This window comes from Centroberyx gerrardi, chromosome 23 (assembly GCF_048128805.1).
Source record: "Centroberyx gerrardi isolate f3 chromosome 23, fCenGer3.hap1.cur.20231027, whole genome shotgun sequence".
Lineage (NCBI taxonomy): Eukaryota > Metazoa > Chordata > Actinopteri > Beryciformes > Berycidae > Centroberyx > Centroberyx gerrardi.
The window spans coordinates 8,963,757-8,985,855 of record NC_136019.1 but is presented as its reverse complement, the minus strand read 5'-3'; the positions used below and the strand labels follow the sequence as shown (position 1 = coordinate 8,985,855).

The window sequence follows — 22,099 nt, the reverse complement described above, 5'->3', positions numbered from 1 at the left end:
ATCTGGGCGGGAAAATTCAATTTACAGTCAGCGCACCCTCTGGTAATAGTACGGCAGTGGTTCTCTGATCCTCAGAGTACTGCTGATTTTCTATCCTACCACAGGTAGTTATAATTGTATTCACCTGGCATCCCAGGTGTAAATCAGTTCCTAGGCTACGATGAAAACCAGCAGAGCTGTGTCCGGAGAGAGAAGTCCGACTCCGCACCGCTCTTCTGTCTGAATATGACAGATTTGTTTAAAATGGCAAACCGGAGTCTACAGTACAAGTAGCGTACTCTACAGGTACGGGGTGGCATTCCAATGTAAGCCAATTGTAAAAGACATATATTCACAATGAACCTAAAATGAACCGTAGTCGACTTGCTAGCATCAGCTAACGTTGTTTCTGAGTTCTTCGGGCACCTAGCTAGCGACCGGACCAGTGATATCTCACTGCATAGAAACGTAAAGTCAGTTAACGTTAACTCGCAAATAATGAATCTTTTCCACATGGCTAGTATTGAGTTGACATAGAAATGTTCACTAAGTTGAAAAACTGGTTCTAGGTTCCTACCGTTGCTAGTCGGTCAAGCCATAGTGATTGACAGGATTTTCTGCGTGCTCGGGTTTCATTTGTTACTGCAAAAGCGCCTCTAGTGGCGTGAATGAAAATGAATGCTGACCTTACATAATTAAATTTACTTGGTCAGTAACTTACAGTAATGGAACAGTGTTATTTCTGATCCAGATACAGTCATATTCAGGAATTCAGTGGAATAATCCTGTTTTTTTACAGTCTATGATTGTGTTTCCTCTGTACTAATTTAGCAGTGGTGCGCCACCACAGAAAGGAAATTACCACTACTAGAGAAATGAATGTAGTCATGGTAATTTAGTCTTACTGTCATCTAAAACTAAAATGGGTGTAGTCCAAATGTTTTAGAAATAATGATTTTGTACACTCACCTCAGTGTGGGTAGGCCTAACTGGTGAATGTTGCTGCCTGTCTTGTCATCCTGTAGATTTATGATGGTGTATAGCCTGATGGTTTCTATGGTACTCATTTGCATGGTAGTATATCATTCTGTTAAACTCTAAGTTGATATAGTTTTATGATATAAATGTAAAATACAAGTACATTATTTAAAAATCTGATATTTTCAAGAAAAGAAAACATGATCAAAATATAAATTAGGAAAGAAAATATATATTTGTGGTAGATTGTCATAGGCTGATCACTGCCTGAAGTTCATAGTTTTACTGCCTTTTTATTTACCATGTCACACTGTATTTATTGCACCATTATAAAAGAACAATACCCATATTGTGTGCAAAGGGAAGTTTTATTTCCCAGTAAATGAAACTGGAGGATCACAAGCTATCAGACCAAAGACTGAGAGACCAGAGACAGGTGAACAACTAAATCAAGCAATTTCAGAATAGTTTATTGAGACCAGATCTTCTGTCTAAAAAGAACCAGAGACACACAAGGGGCAACCTGAGGACTTTATTCAACACTAAACGAGACTCAAGACAAATCAAATCGAGCAATCTTAGGATCTCCCAGCATTTGAATATTTATATATATATATATATATATATTGTGGAATATTTGGAATATTCCACAAGAGGACCAGCAGCAAGCTGTTCTTTGCGACATGTGTACAGAGAAGGACAGGAAACCGGCACGGAAGACCTGCATGAAGTGTGAGATCTCCATGTGCGTCCACCACCTCCAGGCCCACCTGACCACTCCTGTGTTGCTACAAACTCATCCTCTGACTGAGCCCATGGCCTCAGGGGCTGCTGGCTTAGGTGGGACCACTAAATGCCCCCAACATGGCAAGATGCTGGAGTACTACTGCTTGGATGATCTGACCTGTGTGTGTGTTTCCTGCGCCATTGAGGACCAGCACCGCCTACACAATATGAAGACCCTGTCCACAGCCCACAAAGAGCTCATGGAAAAGCTCAATGCTGAGCAGCAGGCCTTGGCGAATGATGAGAATGTGAGTCTGGAAAAGTGGGAGAAAGGTGAAAGAGAGAAGTTGGGTTCTTCCAGCGTGCGTCTCATCGAGGCTGTGTCCAAATTGCGTGACATCGCCTTGACCAGTGTCCAGACTTCTGTCTCTGCCCGTATGGTGTCCATCAAAACCAGCAAGAGCAGCATGCAAGTGGCACAGAACGAGAAGGACACCTTCCGTTTTCTGCAGATGTTTTCTCAGGTGCATCAGGATTTGGAGAAGGCCAAGGCTGTGGATCTGAGAAAGGGGTTGGAGCCTGGCAGCGACCGTGACAAATTGGTTCAGGAGTTAAGGCAAGGTGGTGAAGAGATGGTGGCACAAGCAGTCCAGTTATGGGGTTCCTTGTTGACTCTGGTTGACCCAGAGAACCACCAAGAAGTCGTTACTACCAGCTCAGACCTGATCTTTGACCCACAGATTTTGGGAATTGGCATGTCGCTGTCCAAGGACCACAGGAAAGTTTTCTACAGTAGTTGGTTGGGGCCATTGTCTGCCCACACTCTTAGGATCCGCAGTGCCTATTCTGATTCTGGTTTTCCGCTACAGTCTCAATGGATGCTCAGCCTTTCGGAAGATTGTGACTGGACCATAGGTTTATGTGACAAAGAATCTGCAAAGAACCTGAAGGATGGACATGTCTATGGACTGCGCTGCCAAGGTAACCAGCTCAGCTCTCTCACGACAGACTATTATGATTTTATTGATGCATCAGGGAATTTAGAAGATTCATCTTTTGGGCTGCAGAAAACCGAGTTGCCCAAAACGGGAAAAAAACACAGGGTTTCATCTCAGTTGATCAAATGTCCAGGTGAAAATGGAGGTTGGCGAACACCCCGTCCCCAAAAAGTGGAAGTGTTCAGGAACCTGACTGCTTCCTCATTATCCTTCTTCAGCAGGAGAAGCCAGCACCAGAGGGTAGAAATACTCACAATAAATATGAGCTTCGACAGCAGTGACCTATTCCCCTTTGTTAACATTGAAGAGAAAAAGGCCCAAAAGAGTTCGAATCATTCTGGAATGCAGCAACAGCCCCAACAGCAATGGAAGTGCTCATGTGGGAAGGTTTACATTGAGACCAGCAGCGGATACAGTTATGGAGGACGCCATTACTGTAAGTCTCCCCAGGCCACTTGTTCCTGTAGAGGAGTTATTGGTGACCCGTGCATCACAGAGGTTCTTTGTGAACTTCTGTAATGGACAGGCAGGCTGTTGTCTATGCTCAAGCACTTAGCCTGTATCTCCCCATTTGCTTTTACTCATTGCTTATTATTATACAAAGCTAAGAATCACTACCAGGATTAAATTTTTTTCCTTGCTTTCATTGGATGAACATGAATTTAGTTTATGTATGTTTATTATGTTATGTATTTTAAGCTTGGTGTTAAGTTTTCTTATGAATATTTAGCCTGTCCATGACCAGATCTCAAAGATTTGACTATTTTGAGTGTACACAATAATACACATTAAACATCACCATAGACAGTGGAATGTGGTCACTTGAATATATTGTCTTGATGATGAGATTAAGTTGTTTCTTTTTTGTTTATTTTTTGTTAATGGTAATGTTTTGAATGTACATAAGTAATAGGGCTTTCATTCAGGAGTTGTAATGTTGTTGCTCCTTCTTTCTACCAGTTCAAGGTGTTTGTCTCCACCTACTGGTCATGAATGCTCCATTGACAACACATATTTTGATATGTCTACAGATGTCAGACTGGCAACAAGGAAATTTGTGTCTGTGTTGTACAGATATTGTGGATGATCCAATCAAGAATAACGAAGTCAGTAAGACTAACATATATGGGATGTCTTTTATTGACTGGATAAGATTGAAAGTGTGAAGAAAGTGACCAAAAAGTGACACAAATACTGCACATAACATTTGACTATACATTTTGCCAACATAAAAATTACCATCATTATCACATCAGTAACAGATTGAAATGGAATAACTACAAAGTGAAATCATACCAAATACTGATGGTACAAAATCTCTTCAATGACTAATACAGGTAAGTCAGAGGTATAATCACATACTGTATATGATGAATCAATATTAATCGATTGTGTTCATCCCTAAGACAAACACACACAAACTTTGGTATCCATCAGGAGCAGCTAGTACCAGAGAACAGAAAAGCTGTAAATATCTTTGTGTTTAAAAACGTCTCTACTGTGAATAGGGCAGTTCATTACTGTAGAGGTACTCTAGTAGTGTACTCTAGGTAAGTTTCAACATGCACTGGTCCTTCTATAAATTCTCCAAAGTCGATCTGGATAGGTAAAAATGGCCTACCTACTAATTAAAACATTGCTTTATGTAAGATACATAGCGTGTTGGAAACAATGCATGACACCAAAGTCTCCAACACCGTGTTGCTAGTTAGATTTTGTCAGGTCTATATCATATTTTCATACAGTTCAACATTTCCATGAGACAATTAGGGAAGCTAAATAAAATTCAACTTACAAATCATTAAAGTGCAAAACTTACCAGTGAATGATTGAAAGTATAAAAACATTTCAATTCTTAATTGACCACTACAGTTGCATAAATATTTAGTCTTTCTAAATAATTTAAGACATTTGTTATAATTTGGGTTTTTGGTGACAAAGGCTTGTGATCTCGGCACAGAGCACACAGACATATTGCATATACTGTTTATGGCTTGTGGCTTTACAGCTTGGCGGTGAGATGCCTGGAAAATTAAAACAGCAGATTTGCATACATGTAAAGAAAAGATGAAGTTAGGAAGAGCTCATGTTGGAACGATAAGACATGGCAGACATGCCAAGAGCTGGAAAATTACTGCTATAGCTCTCTTACTGTCAGGAGACGCTGACCCTGGAAACACTTTGTGGCTAATATCAAATAATTCACATCTAACATTCATCAAACATTTCTCAATGTATAGCTAAGCCAAAATATTATGCAAGTTTGTAATGGAGGGCAAATTTACCAAAAATAAAAAAATAAATTACAGCCAAACCCAGGCCTTGGTGGTCTGGAGCCCCAGTTCATGTGTCCTGCATGCACAGTCGGCAAACTAGGTATGGAGGTTGTGAAACAATGACTAAATGTAACAGAACAAAAGGGCCTGTATGACCTGGAACTCATGTTTCCTTGAATGCCTAATTACCGACAGTGACCTCTCACATAATAACACTACTAACACACAAACTAACTGCCACCTCTCACTATCTGGTAACCCATATAGACTGTAATCTGTAATTCCTTAAAGGGGATACTTCAACATTTTAAATTGTAGTAGGATATAAAGTGTCTACATTTGTCCTTAACTTTCATCACAAAGTCACACAAAGTATACTCTGTGGATGACTGGCAGTAAAACTCTGAACTATTTAGTGGATACCTATTTTAGTTTTAAATTACAGTAAGAATTTTGTCTTACTAGCTTTTAAAACTAAAATAGGTATAGTCCAAATATTTTAAAAGTAATGATTTTACACACTCATGCTTTATTTACACTCACTCACCCTGAAAGTTAGAATATAGCTGATGAATGTTGCTGCCTGTGGTGCCTCTTGTGGTGCTGTAGATTTATGATGGTGTATAGCCTGATGGTCTCTATGGTATTCATTTGCATGGTAGTATATCATTCTGTTAAACTCTGAATTGGGCTTCTATGAATGCTCACCTTGGATTAGGGATGGTAAAATCACATCCTGTGTATTGATAAATTATATGATAGCTGTCCCCCCAAGCACAGCTGCATACAATTACAGAGGAAACACTGTTGTAACCTCACTATAGTCTTTTTATGTGAGACAGGAGGAATTGCTCATACCTGTAAGTTGATATAAATATTTATGATATAAATGTAAAATACAAGTTCATTATTTCAAAATCATATATTTTCAAGAAAAGAAAACATGATCAACATATAAATTATTATTTGTGGTAGATTGTCATAGGCTGATCGCTACCCAAAGTTCATAGTTTTGCACCCTTTGCACCTCCTTATCCTTGTTATGAAAGACCAACACCCACATTGTGTACAAAGTACGTTTCATTTCCCAGTAACAAACTTCTATGGAGTGCCACGGTGGCAGATCACAAGCTATCAGACCAGAGACTGAGAGACCAGAGACAGATGAGCAATTAAATCAAACAATTTCAAAATAGTTTATTGAGACCAGATCTGGTGTCTAAAAAGAACCTGAGACACGCAAGGGGCATCCTGAGGACTTTATTCAACACTGAACAAAACTGAAGATAAATCAAATCGAGCAATCTTAGGACCTCCCAGCATTTGAAAACATGTCTGACAATCTACAAGAGGACCAGCAGCAAGCTGTTCTTTGCGACATGTGTACAGAGGAGGACAGGAAACCGGCACGGAAGACCTGCATGAAGTGTGAGATCTCCATGTGCGTCTACCACCTCCAGGCCCACCTGACCACTCCTGTGTTGCTACAAACTCATCCTCTGACTGAGCCCATGGCCTCAGGGGCTGCTGGCTTAGGTGGGACCACTAAATGCCCCCAACATGGCAAGCTCCTGGAGTACTACTGCTTGGATGATCTGACTGGTGTGTGTGTTTCCTGCGCCATTGAGGACCAGCACCGCCTACACAATATGAAGACCCTGTCCACGGCCCACAAAGAGCTCATGGAAAAGCTCAACGCTGAACACCAGGCCTTGAGGAAAACAGAGGATGAAAATGCGAGTCTGGAAAAGTGGGAGAAAAATGAAAGGGAGAAGTTGGGTTCTTCCAGCGTGCGTCTCATCAAGGCTGTGTCAAACTTGCGTGACATCGCCTTGACCACTGTCCAGAGTTCTGTCTCTGCCCGTATGGTGTCCATCAAAACCAGCAAGAGCAGCATGCAAGTGGCACAGAACGAGAAGGACACCTTCCGCTTCCTGCAGATGTTTTCTCAGGTGCATCAGGATTTGGAGAAGGCCAAGGCTGTGGATCTGAGAAAGGGGTTGGAGCCTGGAAGCGACCGTGACAAACTGGTTCAGGAGTTAAGGCAAGGTGGTGAAAAGATGGTGGCACAAGCAGTCCAGTTATGGGGTTCCTTGTTGATTTTAGTTGACCCAGAGAACCACTACCAGCTCAGACCTGATCTTTGACCCACAGTCTTTGGGAACTGGCATGTCGCTGTCCAAGGACCACAGGAAAGTTTTCTACAGTAGTTGGTTGGGGCCATTTTCTGCCCACACTCTTCGGATCCGGAGTGTCCATTCTGCTTCTAATTTTCAGCGATGGATGGTCAGCCTTTCCAAGGATTGTGACTGGACCATAGGTTTATGTGACAAAGAATCTGCAAAGAACCTGAAGGATGGACATGTCTATGGACTGCACTGCCAAGGTAACCAGTTGAGCTCTCTCACGACAGACTATTATGAGTTTATTGATGGATCAAGGCCATTAAAAGGGCCACGGAGGATCTACAAAACAGGAAAAAAACGTGCGGTTTCATCTCAGTTGATCACATGTCCAGGTGAAAATGGAGGTGAGATAACACCCCGACCGCAAAAAGTGGAAGTGTTCTGGAACATTGCTACTTCCTCATTATCCTTCTTCAGCAGGAGAAGCCAGCACCAGAGGGTAGAAATACTCACGATAAAGATGAGCTTCAACACCTGGGACCTATCCCCCTTTGTTAATCTTGGAGAGGAACAGGCCCAATCTTGGTCACGTCGGTCCCCTGCAATGGCCATTGCAGGGGACCGTCGCGACCAAGATTGGACCAAGTTTGGTGTCTCTTTTGGTTCTGGAATGCAGCAACCGCCCCAACAGCAATGGAAGTGCTCATGTGGGAAGGTTTACATTGAGACCAGCAGCGGATACAGTTATGGAGGACGCCATTACTCCAAGTCTCCCCAGGCCACTTGTTCCTGTGGAGGAGTTATTGGTGGAAGAGTTATTGGTGCCCCGTGCATCACAGAAGTTCTTTGTGAACTTCTGTAATGGACAGGCAGGCTGTTGTTTATGCTCAAGCACTTGGCCTGGATCTCCCCATTTGCTTTTACTCATTGCTAATTATTATACAAAGCTAAGAATCACTACCAGGATTAATTTTTTCCCCTTGCTTTCTTTGGATGAACATACATTTCATTGCTTTGTGTTAAGTTGTTGAAGTATTCAACAAGTCTAAAAGTACAATTAGGCTATACTATTCTCAAGTGTCGCAAGTAGGAAGTCAAATAAAAGTATACTTGCTATTTTTTTTTTAGTTTAAAAATAAGTAGAATACACTAAGTGCACTGAAGTAAACTTATTTTTAGCCCTGCAACAGCAGGGGTTCTATGGATCGCATTGTCGGTGGGTCGGTTCGCCACTTTATGTTCACATGGGGCAAAGTGTGCTGGAGGGAGTTAGATTGCAGACTCTCAATTGGGAGACCAGAGCTCGATTCCCAGCAGGGACGCTTCCACAAAATTCAACGTTGCGGGGCTGTTAGACTGTTAGTCTTGTTTCTATATGGAACAAAACTAGAACTGCATGGCACCCAGTAGACCGCATACCTCCGCCAACGCTATGCAATTGTCAATATATGCCAGTTCCACATGTCGGATTTTCACCGAAAGTTAATAATTTCTTCCATGCCCCATTAGCTGATTATCACAACACTACATGGCAAAAGAAAATATTATATTTGTGGTAGCCTAGGTTGTTAAATGCGTGTAGGCCTACCTATCAATTATTTTACAAATTTAAGGAGAGCATTTAAGTGCAACAGATAAAAAAGCGATTTTACTGTTTTTTGCTTTTTGCATTTGAGTTGACATCACGGAAAAGGAAAGAGCAATGTTCATTTTTCCTTTTTGCTTTGTTTGTCAATGTCAATACACAGGACCAATCTGACTTCCAGACAGGACGGACCTCCATTTCAGAGTAAAAGCCTTAGTGTTTGTCCGTTTGAACCAAGTTGTTAAACGGTAGTTATCATCTTTCTTCCTGTCCAAACAGAGCATGGCAGAGACGAGGGAGGCAATTTAATCTGTAACGGTAAAGTAACGGCAAAGCTATGCTTTAAAGTGTGTTTTTTTTTAGCTTCACAGCTTGCTTTTTAACGTAAATGTAAAATGTAGCGTACTCGAGAGACCACGGTTGAATCAGAATAGCCTAACGTTTTTTTTTTTTCTTCGTTTAAACATTTTTTTTATTTATTTTTTTCTCCAGTGCTCTGAAACCAATTCAGCCTCGCAACTGGCACATAATCATGTGCACTTTGATTTGTCCCCTCCAGTTTATTAGTTATCTAACCAGTATGTCAGACTGAATCAGTTCGGTTCAGATGAGTAGTGACCTAGAGCCTCAACAAACTGTTCTATTCCCATTCATTCACTTTTTACACTTCTGATTACAGAGATAAACAGGAACAGGCTGAATTTTTCTAATGCTGCTTCCCTAGTCAGCTGTAACTGCTGAGAGAGAAAAAAGAAAGCAACCTGCTGAGAGAGAAAACAGAAAGCAACCGATTTTTTGTTGAATGGTTGATTTATTTTGCATTATTATTTGTTAGGATTTTGTTACTTTTTTCTTTGTGTATTGTGTTGGGCCATGATGACAATCTAATCCCCCCCCCTTTGGTATTAAAAAAAGTGCTAGCACTGTTATGACGTGAAATCTTTAGGCTACTTGAATTTCAAATATTCTTTTTTATTCAGTTCCTGTTTCCAGTAGACTGGATTGAGCCCTAGTGGCCATACAGCACCCAGTATACAGGCAAAGCAATGTCATTCTTAAAGTTGTGGAATTATTAAATAGGGCCATATTATTTATGGTAATTAAAGTCAACAGTAGAGCCATGTGGGCCTAAATAAAAGGAATGTGTAGTCATGAGTCAAGGTCAGCTTGTGTGCTAGTAAACTGTAAATTGTTTCAAGAATACAATCAAGTTTAAAAATCATCCTCATGTCATCCTCCAGAAAAGTGAAAATGAGATAGGCAAAATATTATTTTTACAGATCCTATCATCAACACAATGGAATTAATCTTCAATGTCTTACAATTGAAGACATCACTGATCATGGAGCTTCAATTCAATGTTGGTTAAAAATGATGTGAATCAAAGCCATCGTTGTCTCCTATAAACCTATTCCAGTTTGTTGTGCTTGGCTTGCTCCTTGACGTCTGATCGTAATCTACCGACAACTAGCTTGTTACCTGTCTAGGCTAACATTAGCTAGGGCTACTTTACGTTAGAAAGCACGTTGTGAAGCTTAACGTAGTTTATTCAAACCTACGGCCAGACAAGTTAAGAAAGTTAAGACCGGTAAAAGTAAGGCTTTTACTGTGAAATGGAGCTCCGTCCTGTGCGGAAGTCACAACCTGTCCTGTTCACGCCTCCGCAGTACTTCTTTTCTGGACTGATAAACTAAAAGCTTAAAGGAAAATACACATCGCTCTTTCCTTTTCTGTGGTGTCAACTCAAATGCAAAAGCAAAACGGCAGTAAAATCGTTTTTTTATTTATTGCATTTAAATGAGTAAAACGATTGATACGAAAGTACACGCTTTGATAGTTTGACTGCCTTTTTATTTACCAAGTTACACTGTCTTTCTTGCGCTGTTATAAAAGAGCAACGCCCATATTATCTCTGTCAGACCCGGAAACTGAGAGACCAGAGACAAGTGAACAACTAAATCAAGCAATTTCAAAATATTTTTTTGAGACCAGCTCTTCTGTCTAAAAAGAACCAGAGACACACACACAGGGCAACCTGAGGACTTTATTCAACACTAAACAAGACTCAAGACAAATCAAATCGAGCAATCTTAGGACCTCCCAGCATTTGAAAACATGTCTGACAATCTACAAGAGGACCAGCAGCAAGCTGTTCTTTGCGACATGTGTACAGAGGAGGACAGGAAACCGGCACGGAAGACCTGCATGAAGTGCGAGATTTCCATGTGCGTCCACCACCTCCAGGCCCACGTGACCACTCCTGTGTTGTTACAAACTCATCCTCTGACTGAGCCCATGGCCTCAGGGGCTGCTGGGACCACTAAATGCCCCCAACATGGCAAGCTGCTGGAGTACTACTGCTTGGATGATCTGACCTGTGTGTGTGTTTCCTGCGCCATTGAGGACCAGCACCGCCTACACAATATGAAGACCTTCTCCACGGCCCACAAAGAGCTCATGGAAAAGCTCAATGCTGAGCAGCAGGCCTTGGCGAAGGATGAGAATGTGAGTCTGGAAAAGTGGGAGAATGGCGAAAGAGAGAAGTTGGGTTCTTCCAGCGTGCGTCTCATCGAGGCTGTGTCCAAATTGCGTGACATCGCCTTGACCAGTGTCCAGACTTCTGTCTCTGCCCGTATGGTGTCCATCAAAACCAGCAAGAGCAGCATGCAAGTGGCACAGAACGAGAAGGACACCTTCCGCTTCCTGCAGATGTTTTCTCAGGTGCATCAGGATTTTGAGAAGGCCAAGGCTGTGGATCTGAGAAAGGGGTTGGAGCCTGGCAGCGACCGTGACAAATTGGTTCAGGAGTTAAGGCAAGGTGGTGAAGAGATGGTGGCACAAGCAGTCCAGTTATGGGGTTCCTTGTTGATTTTGGTTGACCCCGAGAACCACCAGGAAGTCTTTACTACCAGCTCAGACCTGACCTTTGACCCGCAGAGTTTGGGAATTGGCATGTCGCTGTCCAAGGACCACAGGAAAGTTTTCTATAATAGTTGGTTGGGGCAGTTGTCTGCCCACACTCTTCGGATCCGGAGTGTCCATTCTACTTCTAATTTTCAGCGATGGATGGTCAGCCTTTCAGAAGATTGTGACTGGACCATAGGTTTATGTGACAAAGAATCTGCAGAGAACCTGAAGGATGGACATGTCTATGGACTGCGCTGCCAAGGTAACCAGCTCAGCTCTCTCACGACAGACTATTATGATTTTACTGATGCATCAAGGAATTTAGAAGATTCATCTTTTGGGCTGCAGAAAGTGGAGATCCCCAAAACAGAGAAAAAGCGCAGGGTTTCATCTCAGTTGATCAAATGTCCAGGTGAAAGTGGAGGTGACATAACCCCCCGACCCCAAAAAGTGGAAGTGTTCAGGAACATTGCTGCTTCCTCATTATCCTTCTTCAGCAGGACCGGCCAGCACCAGAGGACAGAAATACTCACGATGAAGATGAGCTTTGACAGCAGTGACTTTTTCGCCTTTGTTAACCTTGAAAAGGAACAGGCCCAAAAGAGTTCGAATCAGCCCCCTGGAGTGGCCAATGTTCCTGTTTTCTTTGGTGGTTTTGGAATGTCGCTCCAACAGCCCCAGCAGCAATGGATGTGCTCATGTGGGAAGGTTTACATTGAGACCGGCAGCGGATACAGTTATGGAGGATGCTATTACTCCAAGTCTCCCCAGGCCATTTGTTCCTGTGGAAGAGTTATTGGTGGAAGAGTTATTGGTGACCCGTGCATCACAGAGGTTGTTTGTGAACTTCTGTAATGGACAGGCAGGCTGTTGTCTATGCTCAAGCACTTAGCCTGTATCTCCCAATTTGCTTTTACTCATTGCTTATTATTATACAAAGCTAAGAATCACTACCATCATTGCATAGTATTGTCTTATGAATATTTAGCTCTGTCCATGCATAGATCTCAAATATTATGCTTTTGAGATTATTTTGCATCTACACAATACACATTAAACAATAATACACATTAAACACCATCATAGACAGTGGAATGTGGTCAATTAAATATCTTTTCATTCTAGTAAGATGAACTTATAATGATTTTTGTTTATGATGTTTTGCCTGTACACAATTGAGTCACATGGTTCTTTCAGGAGTTTCAGGAATGTTTCTCCTTCTATCTACCAGTTCAATGTCTTTGTCTCCACCTACTGGCCATGAATGCTCCATTGATAACACATATTTTGTTAAATATCGATATCTATATATATATATCTACAGATGATCTAATCTTTAACGGTCAGAATTAAGTCAGAATGGCAACAAGAAAATATGTGTCTGTTGTATTGTACATATATTGTGGATGATCCAATCGAGAATAAAGAAGTCAGTAAGACTGTAACATACTGTATATGGAATGTCTTTTATTGACTGATGTGACCAAAAAGTGACACAAAAACTGCATATAACATTTGACTATAAGTTCTGATGTCATAAAAATTACCGTCATTATCACATCAATGTTACAATATAAAACAATACAGAAAAGTAACAGTTTAAAATGGAATAACTACAAAGACACACTGAGTGAAGTGAAACCATACCAAATACTGATGAACAAAACTGCACAAACTTTGGTATCCATCAGGAGCAGCTACTACCAGAGAACAGAGAAGCTGTAAATATCGTTGTGTTTAAAAACGTCTCTACTGTGAATAGGGCAGTTCATTACTGAGGTACTCTGGTACTGTACTAGAGGTAAGTTTCAACATGCACTGGTCCATATATAAATTCTCCCAAGTCGATCTAGATAGGTAAAAATGGCCTACCTACTAATTAAAACATTGCATTATGTAAGATACATAGCGAGATGGAAACAGTGTATGACCCCATAGTCTCAAACACGGTGTTGCTAATTAGATTTTGTCAGTTCAACATTTCCATGAGACAATTAGGGAAGCTAAATATAACTCAACTTACAAATCATTAAAGTGCAAAACTTACCAGTGAATGATTGAAAGTATAAAAACATTTCAATTCTTAATTGGCCACTACAGTTGCATAAACATTTAGTCTTTAAATAATTTAAGACATTTGTTATAATTTGGGTTTTTGGTGACAAAGGCTTGTGATCACGGCACAGAGCACAGACATATTGTATATACTGTTTATGGCTTGTGGCTTTACAGCTTGGCGGTGAGATGCCTGGAAAATTAAAACAGCAGATGATTTGCATACATGTAAAGAAAAGATGAAGTTATAAAGGAAGTGCTCACTTCGGAATGATAAGACATGGCAGACATGCCAAGAGCTGGAAAATTACTGCTATAGCTCTCTTACTGTCAGGAGACGCTGACCCTGGAAACACTTTGTGGCTAAAAACGTATAACAATATTGCATTGAACATGATAGTCAAATAACCTAACACCAATTTATGTCACTTATATGTAAAAGTAAGGATAAGGAAGTATGTGTGTATGAGTGTATGTGTTTGTCCGCCTGTGTGTATGTGTTTGTCCACCTGTGTTGTATACATGTTCAAAACACAAAAAACATCGCAGACACATCCTTCCATTTGAACCAGGCAGGCCCCAGAACCGGCCAGGGACTTAGCTGTCATTGCCGAAGACGGTGTTGAGCTGCTGGGTGACCCTGATGAAGGTCGTCCTGCGGCTCAGCTCCTTCAGCTTGGCTGCCCCCACGTAGGTGCAGGTGGAGCGAACCCCGCCCAGGATGTCTCGTATTGTCACCTCCACTGGGCCTTTGTAAAGAACTTCCACTGTCTTCCCCTCGGACGCTCTGCAGGGCGAGAGAGAGAGAGAGGAGGAGATACCAGGATTATCCTGCTGGGAGCCACAGAGCAAGCATGTTCAATGTGCCTCCCAACACTGGAACCTGTACTTTGGTTATCTGCTCCTTCAAGTATCTTACCCAGGCAGGTGTCCACCCCATCAGATAGGTTAGGCAAGCAATACTAAACATTTCTCAATGTGCAGCTATTGAAGAAAGCCAAAATATTATGTAAGTTTGTAATGGAGGGCAAATTTACAGTGAAACTACAGCCAAACCCAGGGCTCTCAGTGCCTTGGAGGTCTGGAGCCCCAGGACCAAAAATGGCTTGTTAGCTTTGTTAGCATTCATCATTGAAACCATAGGGCACAGCTAGCTGCAAGCTCATGCGTGTCTGGCGAAGGAAAATAACCAGGTGAAATTCAAAATGTCAAAGTAAACCTTTAACAAAATAGCTCAGCAACATTGTATCCCTCTGACCTGTACTCAGCCACGCCCCCAGCGTGTTTCTTCATCGCCGTGTCGGAGCTCATGCCATAGAACAGCTTGTATTTCTTGCCGTTCTTCTCGATGACCTCACCCCCGCTCTCTGAGTGGCCTGCCAGCATACCACCCAGCATCACAAAGTCCGCTCCCGCACCTGAGAGTCACACAGAAACAGCCAATCAAATGGTGTGAAGCCACGGATGTTTCAAGAAACTTCTCTAAGGAACACGCTGCATTTTATGTGTGGAAGAATGTGTGTTATGTTTTGAATTAGAGTGGAATTGGAAAACAATAAAACCTACCAAATGCCTTTGACACATCTCCTGGACAAGTACATCCTCCATCCTGCATGAAAGAGACAGGATAAAAAAAAAGGTGAAGAACAATGGAGAAGAAGACCATGCTGTGAGTGCACCTCTATGTTTTGCTTGTACTTAGTTTAGGATATATACTGTATATATAACGCAACCCATTTGTAGAAGAATGGCATCTGTGCAGCCCGGAAAGAATAACATAAGGCTGCACATTCTCAGGATGAAATACACTTCTGGCAAACAAATCACAATGACCTTGGGAACAGTAATGGACAGATGGAATTATGGCAAGTAATGCAGGACAGGCTATCAACCATCAGTACTTGCATAACTATAAAATAAACAAAACAAATGCAACTATAAATACAATATTTTACAGTCTGAATAGTCTACATACACAGTGTGAAGATAGAAGATCAAGTGCAAGTAGAGGAGGATGGGAAGGGTCAGGAAGGCTTTCACTAAATTTGAGTTTTCAGCTAGAGTGCAGAAAATCCTGATTAGATGAAAGGTTATTTTATAGAACAAAGACACTCACAGAGATGATGTGGCCGCCCAAGCCATGGGCTGCGTCTGCACACTCTATCACAGCACTCAGCTGGGGGTATCCCACCCCGGTCTTCTTGCGAGTGGTGCATACAGAGCCTATTGAGAAAGACACAAGGAAGAGATGATTAGTAAGACTGCTTTACACACCTGTGGACAAACAGGATTTGAACAGCTGAAGCCAAAACACAATTAACAGGATTTGAATGTCATGGCCAACTCCAAGTCAAGGAGGCTCCCTGAAGTATGCGTATTATTAAATGTCAAGCTGTAGTGACAGAGTATTGTGGACGTCTGCATGAGGTGAGGGTGAGGTAATGCTTTTTGCAGACTGTACGCAAGCCAAGCCGAGTAGCAACGTGTTAGTGAGTGTTATGCTGTGATCACCTGGTCCGATGCCTACTTTGATGATGTCAGCGCCAGCCAGGATCAGCTCCTCCACCATCTCTCCTGTCACCACATTTCCTGCCTGAGCAAAAAAAGAAAACAAAAAATGTTTTAATCCTTTATTTATCCAGGAAAGGTCAACTGAACATGCATGCCCTTTTTCACCACCGCCCAGCTTCACACTCATACAGTTTCATACATTGTGGGAACAAGAGAAAACTTGCATAAACCAGACAGCCACTGACCATTATAGTGTGTGACGGGAACTTCTGCCTGACGTCTTTGACAAAGTGGACAAAGTGCTCGGAGTAGCCGTTAGCCACGTCTACACAGATGTACTGTATCTGGGGCACCGCAGTCAAGACGGCCGAAATCTTGTCAAAGTCCCCGTCACCGGTCCCTGTGCTGACTGCTACACTCTGAGAGATAAATAGAGAGAGAGAGAGAGAGAGAGAGAGAGAAAGAAAGAGAGAATGTCCAGTTACCACAAATTCCACCACTAGTAAACTTGTGAAACATGGGATAATGTGAAGAATTTACACTTGAAATACCTCTATGCATTCCGGATGCTTTGCTGCAAACTCCTTCCAGTCATCCACAGAGTAATGCTTGTGGATAGTGGTGAACAGAGTGAACTAGAGGAAGAAACAAGAAAACAGCAGACTGAATAGACTGTTTGTGCAGAGATTGTTGTTATAAACTTCTTACCGGAGTCCGGGGGCGCTGCCAGAAACTCTGGGCCCCCTTGACAAGATGTGATAATGGGACCCAAAGCCCGATGCATCTAATTTTGCACCGTATTACCTCTCCTCTTTGAAGGGCCCCCTCAAGCTTGGGGACTATTAGCCCTGCCTCTACTCTCAGCACACTGTAAAATTATTACTAACTTTTAAATAGCAGCAGAAATAAATAGAGACTGGTTGCATTGCTAGAGTTAGATGTATATAATAACTCTAGATCATTACCTAAAAGTAGGTCTACAAAAATTAGTTTTAAGAAGATATTTAAAAGATGCTACAGATTTGGCCAGCTCTTGTGTCTAGGAGCCCTTATGGGAAAGGCTTTACCGCCTCTTGTTTTTAATCTGGATTTTGGAAAAGCCAAAAGGGACTTGACTGGTTTGTCATCTTTTATCAGCCTGCCATGTAATATAGGCATTATTAGGCATTATAGTGTTCATGGTCTTAGATTAAATTCAGTAGACCTAGTTTTGTTTGTAGTTTAATCAATTGTAGACCACCTAAATCACTGTTCCTTTCAGCAAAACATATACCTGACAGCCTGTTTTACAAGAGAAAGTGTGAAAAAAGATATATCAGCTTCCAAATTTTAAAATTGATTTTCCAGCTCTCTATGAAATAATCAGCGGTTTAGACACATCCAGTGGATCAAATATCTTACCTGGTGCAAAGCCAGGGCCATCTCGAAGGTGCCCACAGTGTCCATGTTGGCACCGATGATGGGGATTCCTCTGTAGCTGCCCTTGGAGTTCCTGAAGGTGTAGCTCCTCATCAGGTCTACCTGGGAGAGGGGAGAAAAGCATTGCAGGGTGATTTAAGTTGGAAAAATAGAAGCTTGGGATACCTTGGTGGTTTTATGGATTTGTGCAGCTGAATGGGAAACCGCATCAGTTTGAATGTCTACTCATGATGCGTTATATTCCATAGTCACAGGGCAGCAGGAACCTACATTTTAGAGAGTCAAGCTTGAAACTACGGGTCAGTACTTGAAACTTTGGACCAGCTGGGAAAATCTGGGCGGGGCGAGTGAATCAGTAACACTCCCCTACCTCAGCAACTACCATCAAGGTGTTCTTGAGCGAGGCAAACTCCCAAAACTCCCATTGGAGCTGCTCAGTGGCCAAGAGAAGAAAACTGTGTTTATAAACAGGTGTGAATGTGTGTCACTGTAGGGTGTTGCTGAAAAAGAGCATGTGTGCTCAGCAAACCTTCCCATGAATAAATAAACAAAAGCTTAAGAAAATGAAAACACTCCTTGGTGGGACATAGGCTGATGCAGACAGGTAGGTGATGTGATTATGCAATAATGTGACAGTTACACTTTACTAATGCTATAATCAAGTCAGTAATGTGGAATAAGAACATGACTGTATACCTCGCTCCGAGACTTGAGTGTGCTCCGCTTCGGACGGAGGAGTACATCCTTAAAGTCCAGCTTGATGTCATTCTCAATGCGGGGCATTCTGGCAACAGGTTGTACCACTAATGTAAAAAGGTGAAATGTGTTTATTCTGGTATGTGAATCTGTGAAAGACAGGAAGTCAGAGGTCAGAATGGTGCTTTCAGCTCTTTCTCTCTGCCTATCCCCTCCCCCTCCCCATCCACACACACACACACACACACACACACACACACACACACACACACACACTTTCCTTCATCAATACATGCAGTCTCATACATTTTTTCACATGTCATTAAAAGTATGCATGGAATAAAGGCCTGTTCATGGCTTGGAGGGACAATTTCCCATCAATTCTGATTCTCGCAATCAAATGATTTAAAATCAGTCAGAATGTAATTACCATTTTGTCCAACTGTAATAACACCAACTCACCAAAATTACTTATTGAAACAGCTGCTTATACAGCTGCTTATTGCTAATACTACTCACACTTATTGTAACCATACCACATACATTAGATTATAAAATCGTTACTTTAGCTCATCTGTCAGCTCTATACAGCCTGCCCGCTAGCAAGCATGCCCTGTCAAAATTCAAGGTTATGAAACACCAGCCGAAAGTGTCAGCATTGAAGCTACCGTCAGGTTGTACTGCAACCTGTTTAGCTTAGCATACTAACTGTAAACAATGTAGTTATCTTATATATTTGGCAAAAGAAAGAATTTACCTTTAGGAATGTATGTAGCTTTGATCTACAGTGCTGCTTCCTCTGCCAGTGTGAGCGGGAAGTTTTACGAGGGCGGACACACCAACTGACAACCGCCTTGTAGTTTTTAAAGGGCCTTTGCCCGTCGATGATAGGCTAACAAAAACTACAAACACAAGACTCGCTTTACGTCACTTTACGCTGATGTCGTGAAGATAGTTTTACTATTAAACAAACGCATTCTTCTTTGCTTGTGGCGGAGGCGATATCTGGATCAATTTAATAAAGATTTCGGCCAAATGTGCTATTTTATTTTTGAAGGCAAAAGCACCAAACCGTAGTTCCGAAATCGAGGTGCGGAACCGTTGAGATACAGGCAGGGAGAGGGTGGGAGTGCTGGTGAGACACAGGAACAGCCGTTGAATTTTTTTGGAAAGGAAGGAATATCAAATTTCCTCGCCAAATTAGGACATTATACTATTATTTTTCATCTACAACATATATTCAGTAAACACATCATTATAGCGGTGTAACTTTAGTGACTGTTGTAAACACAGAAGAAGTCAAAATGCTGATTAAAGTGAAGGTAAGGCAAAGCCAACAGCGTTTAGCTAACCATTTGAACAACCCAACCACAATTCAGAGCTGTTATTCATACTTTACTTCAATAATCGGTGTACAGTGGCATTATTTCGTAAATAATTTGTTAAATAAGAACCTACATTTTGTCTCTCCATTCTCAGACTCTCACTGGAAAGGAGATAGAGATTGACATAGAGCCCACAGATAAGGTATGTTTCTTTTTTCCCCACTGGACAAACCAGTCTGATTAAAATCCTGATGATAACCTCTCGGCCAGTGTGTGTGAATGTGATATTTTGCATGTATTTCCATCCAGGTGGAGCGGATCAAAGAAAGGGTGGAGGAGAAAGAGGGGATCCCTCCCCAGCAGCAGAGGCTGATCTACAGTGGAAAACAGATGTAAGACTGAGATACCATTCCTATAGATATAAGTTTAATAAAGTGGTTTACATTTGTATCTCTCCTAGGCTATAGGGTGTTTGATACTGTTGAAGGAAAATGGATTTGATACTTTTTTTTTAATGCTATTGTGTGACCCGGCTTCTTATTTGTCATTGTGGCATCCCATTTTAGGTTAGGTCAGCAAAATGAAACTGACATGAAATTGTAAAATTAATTTCTTAATACAGGAATTTCTGCCGTCTGTGCATATGGAATAGAATACAGCTTTATTGTCTCACAGTACAGTTAATTCATATATTAAAAAAAACTCATCCAGTCTGTATCCCCTTCCACTCTGTTATCAGGAATGATGAGAAAACAGCAGCAGACTATAAGATCCAGGGCGGCTCCGTTCTCCATCTGGTCCTTGCTCTCCGAGGAGGAGGACTGGTCCTCCGCTGTCCCAGAAGCCTCTGCTCCAAGCCTGCGTTGTAGCCCATCGCTACCAAACCTGCCTTAGCATTTGCAATGCCTGCATCGATTGGAGACACTGAAGACACACAGCCACCGGTTGCTGAGTCACCTGGCTGCATCGTAAGCAGCACAGAGCCATTGATAGAAAGAGTTAGATCAGGTTCTACTTGTGGCGGCCATGTTGTTGCCTCTCCCCTAATAGCCAAAAAAGTGTTGGCTGCAAATGTGTAACACTTCCCCCTATAGCATTGCCATGGTGAGACACTCCACATTCTAAGTTTGGGCTGGCAGAAAAGACAAAGTTACTTGCAAAATAATAAACAAAACAATAGCCTTGGAGCAGCAATCCAGCTCTAATGTGGCTCTCACTGAAAGCTGCGGTATAATGTTCAATCCCTGTGTTTCCACGGTTTCCCAAAGCATCTAATCACACAGATTATCTCTGCTCTATTGACTCATAATGGAGCAGAGATAATCGTAGCATCAAGATGCTTTAGGTAAACCCATCCTTGGAGTACAGTCCATGCCTTTTGACACAGATTTAGCTTCAGTTTTGCTGTTCCGGCTCTACATCTTGAGACCAGGCCTGTGTTTTATTCTGTTGTTCTCTCTCTGTGCCTGTTTGCTTCTTTTTACCTAATTATCTTTGGCTGCTGGCTATATCAGTGTGTCAGCAGTCGTTTTTTCTCGTCACGCACCCATGTAGCTCAACCAGATTTGCGAAGGATGGGTAAGGGCACATGTAAGGGAACATATATCTATGAAAAAAAAAAATACCCACATAAGTAAAGGACAAATGCTTTGCTAAGTGTCAGGGGAAACTTCCTGACACTCATTTCAAATCATGTACCATATAGTTTGCTTTACACCTGCTTCACAAGTGGAATGGGCGTGTTCCATGTTTCATTTAAAAGCTGGATAAGTGCTGAGCTTATAAGATAATGTGTTGCATCGTTTTATATGAATCCCAATTTGCTGGAGTTGTAGGCAGTGATTGGGGAATCTCAGCTGCTGTGTGCTGTCTGCAAACTTCACTGTTGCATGATGACAAGGAATGAGCCCAGAAAATGGCGTCAGTTTACATGGATAGTGTTAAGAGATTTTTTTTTTTTTTTAATTTCATTTTGAGAGAAGCAATCTTTAATTTTAGCATCTGGAAAATACTGTCATGTCAGCACCCGTGTCCTCTCCCTCTCCCTCCCAGAGCACCAATTTGAAGGAGATGTTAAGTTTACAGTGTGTACAAAAGTATGTGAAATTCTTTGAAATTGATTAATGCTGTGGATTAGTTTGTCAGTAGAATAAAGTTATGTTAAAATGCTCAAAAATATGTCACAGCTACCGTGTATTCACTCAAAATTAATGCTTTTTTGTGTAAAATGACAATCGTTTTCAACACAAGCTGTACAAAGGCAGCGACGAAAAGTCTAATTCACTTAACTGTATTTTTATTCTTGTCATACACTCATCACCAATATGTACATTAACATTTTGAACACAAAAATAGACTTGACTTGGACAGATATGTTAGTCAGAACGGCTCTCAGTCTGTAAGTGCTGCACCTACAGCAACAGACTGCAAACAGCAAAAGGCAACTTAAAATCAGAGACAAATGTGTACAGAAAAATGTTTTCAAAGTAACATTCATATCTGGCAGTTTGTCCTAGTG

General features: G+C 41.6%; 4 protein-coding genes and 1 pseudogene across 4 annotated transcripts; 4 read left to right on the top strand and 1 right to left on the bottom strand.

Annotated features, from left to right (window-relative positions):
• The first annotated feature begins 1,339 nt into the window (after positions 1–1,339).
• Positions 1,340–3,299, top strand: LOC139919390 (uncharacterized). The gene is made up of 2 exons (XM_071909124.2): positions 1,340–1,393; positions 1,623–3,299. Exons 1-2 carry the CDS (start codon positions 1,340–1,342, stop codon positions 3,198–3,200), a joined length of 1,632 nt encoding a protein of 543 aa, XP_071765225.2. The 3' UTR covers positions 3,201–3,299.
• A 2,989-nt stretch (positions 3,300–6,288) lies between these two features.
• Positions 6,289–7,945, top strand: LOC139919389 (uncharacterized; annotated as a pseudogene).
• A 2,838-nt stretch (positions 7,946–10,783) lies between these two features.
• LOC139919388 (uncharacterized) lies at positions 10,784–12,520 on the top strand. Its single transcript, XM_071909123.2, has 2 exons — positions 10,784–12,199; positions 12,251–12,520. The coding sequence occupies exons 1-2, from the start codon at positions 10,784–10,786 to the stop codon at positions 12,428–12,430; spliced, it is 1,596 nt and encodes a 531-aa protein (XP_071765224.1). The 3' UTR covers positions 12,431–12,520.
• A 540-nt stretch (positions 12,521–13,060) lies between these two features.
• gmpr2 (guanosine monophosphate reductase 2) lies at positions 13,061–19,081 on the bottom strand. The gene is made up of 10 exons (XM_071909103.2): positions 19,014–19,081; positions 18,257–18,405; positions 17,543–17,662; positions 16,693–16,776; positions 16,387–16,560; positions 16,142–16,223; positions 15,747–15,853; positions 15,197–15,239; positions 14,889–15,048; positions 13,061–14,417 (listed from the first exon to the last, which is right to left on the bottom strand). Exons 2-10 carry the CDS (start codon positions 18,341–18,343, stop codon positions 14,228–14,230), a joined length of 1,047 nt encoding a protein of 348 aa, XP_071765204.1. The 5' UTR covers positions 18,344–18,405; positions 19,014–19,081; the 3' UTR covers positions 13,061–14,227.
• Positions 19,082–19,296: 215 nt separating this feature from the next.
• Positions 19,297–21,826, top strand: nedd8 (NEDD8 ubiquitin like modifier). The gene is made up of 4 exons (XM_071909100.2): positions 19,297–19,578; positions 19,736–19,783; positions 19,891–19,973; positions 20,321–21,826. Exons 1-4 carry the CDS (start codon positions 19,561–19,563, stop codon positions 20,448–20,450), a joined length of 279 nt encoding a protein of 92 aa, XP_071765201.1. The 5' UTR covers positions 19,297–19,560; the 3' UTR covers positions 20,451–21,826.
• The last annotated feature ends 273 nt before the right edge of the window (positions 21,827–22,099 follow it).

Coding starts and splice junctions, on each gene's coding strand:
- LOC139919390 (XM_071909124.2), top strand. CDS start 1,340: ATGAAACTGGAGGATCACAAGCTATCAGACCAAAGACTGAGAGACCAG. Junction 1,394..1,622: donor GACTGAGAGACCAGAGACAG/GTGAACAACTAA, acceptor GAGGACCAGCAG/CAAGCTGTTCTTTGCGACAT.
- LOC139919388 (XM_071909123.2), top strand. CDS start 10,784: ATGTCTGACAATCTACAAGAGGACCAGCAGCAAGCTGTTCTTTGCGAC. Junction 12,200..12,250: donor GTTCGAATCAGCCCCCTGGA/GTGGCCAATGTT, acceptor TCGCTCCAACAG/CCCCAGCAGCAATGGATGTG.
- gmpr2 (XM_071909103.2), bottom strand. CDS start 18,343: ATGCCCCGCATTGAGAATGACATCAAGCTGGACTTTAAGGATGTACTC. Junction 17,663..18,256: donor CACTCAAGTCTCGGAGCGAG/GTATACAGTCAT, acceptor CCCCTCTCCCAG/GTAGACCTGATGAGGAGCTA. Junction 15,854..16,141: donor CAAAGTAGGCATCGGACCAG/GTGATCACAGCA, acceptor CTTTCTCAATAG/GCTCTGTATGCACCACTCGC.
- nedd8 (XM_071909100.2), top strand. Junction 19,784..19,890: donor ACATAGAGCCCACAGATAAG/GTATGTTTCTTT, acceptor ATTTCCATCCAG/GTGGAGCGGATCAAAGAAAG. Junction 19,974..20,320: donor ATCTACAGTGGAAAACAGAT/GTAAGACTGAGA, acceptor CTCTGTTATCAG/GAATGATGAGAAAACAGCAG.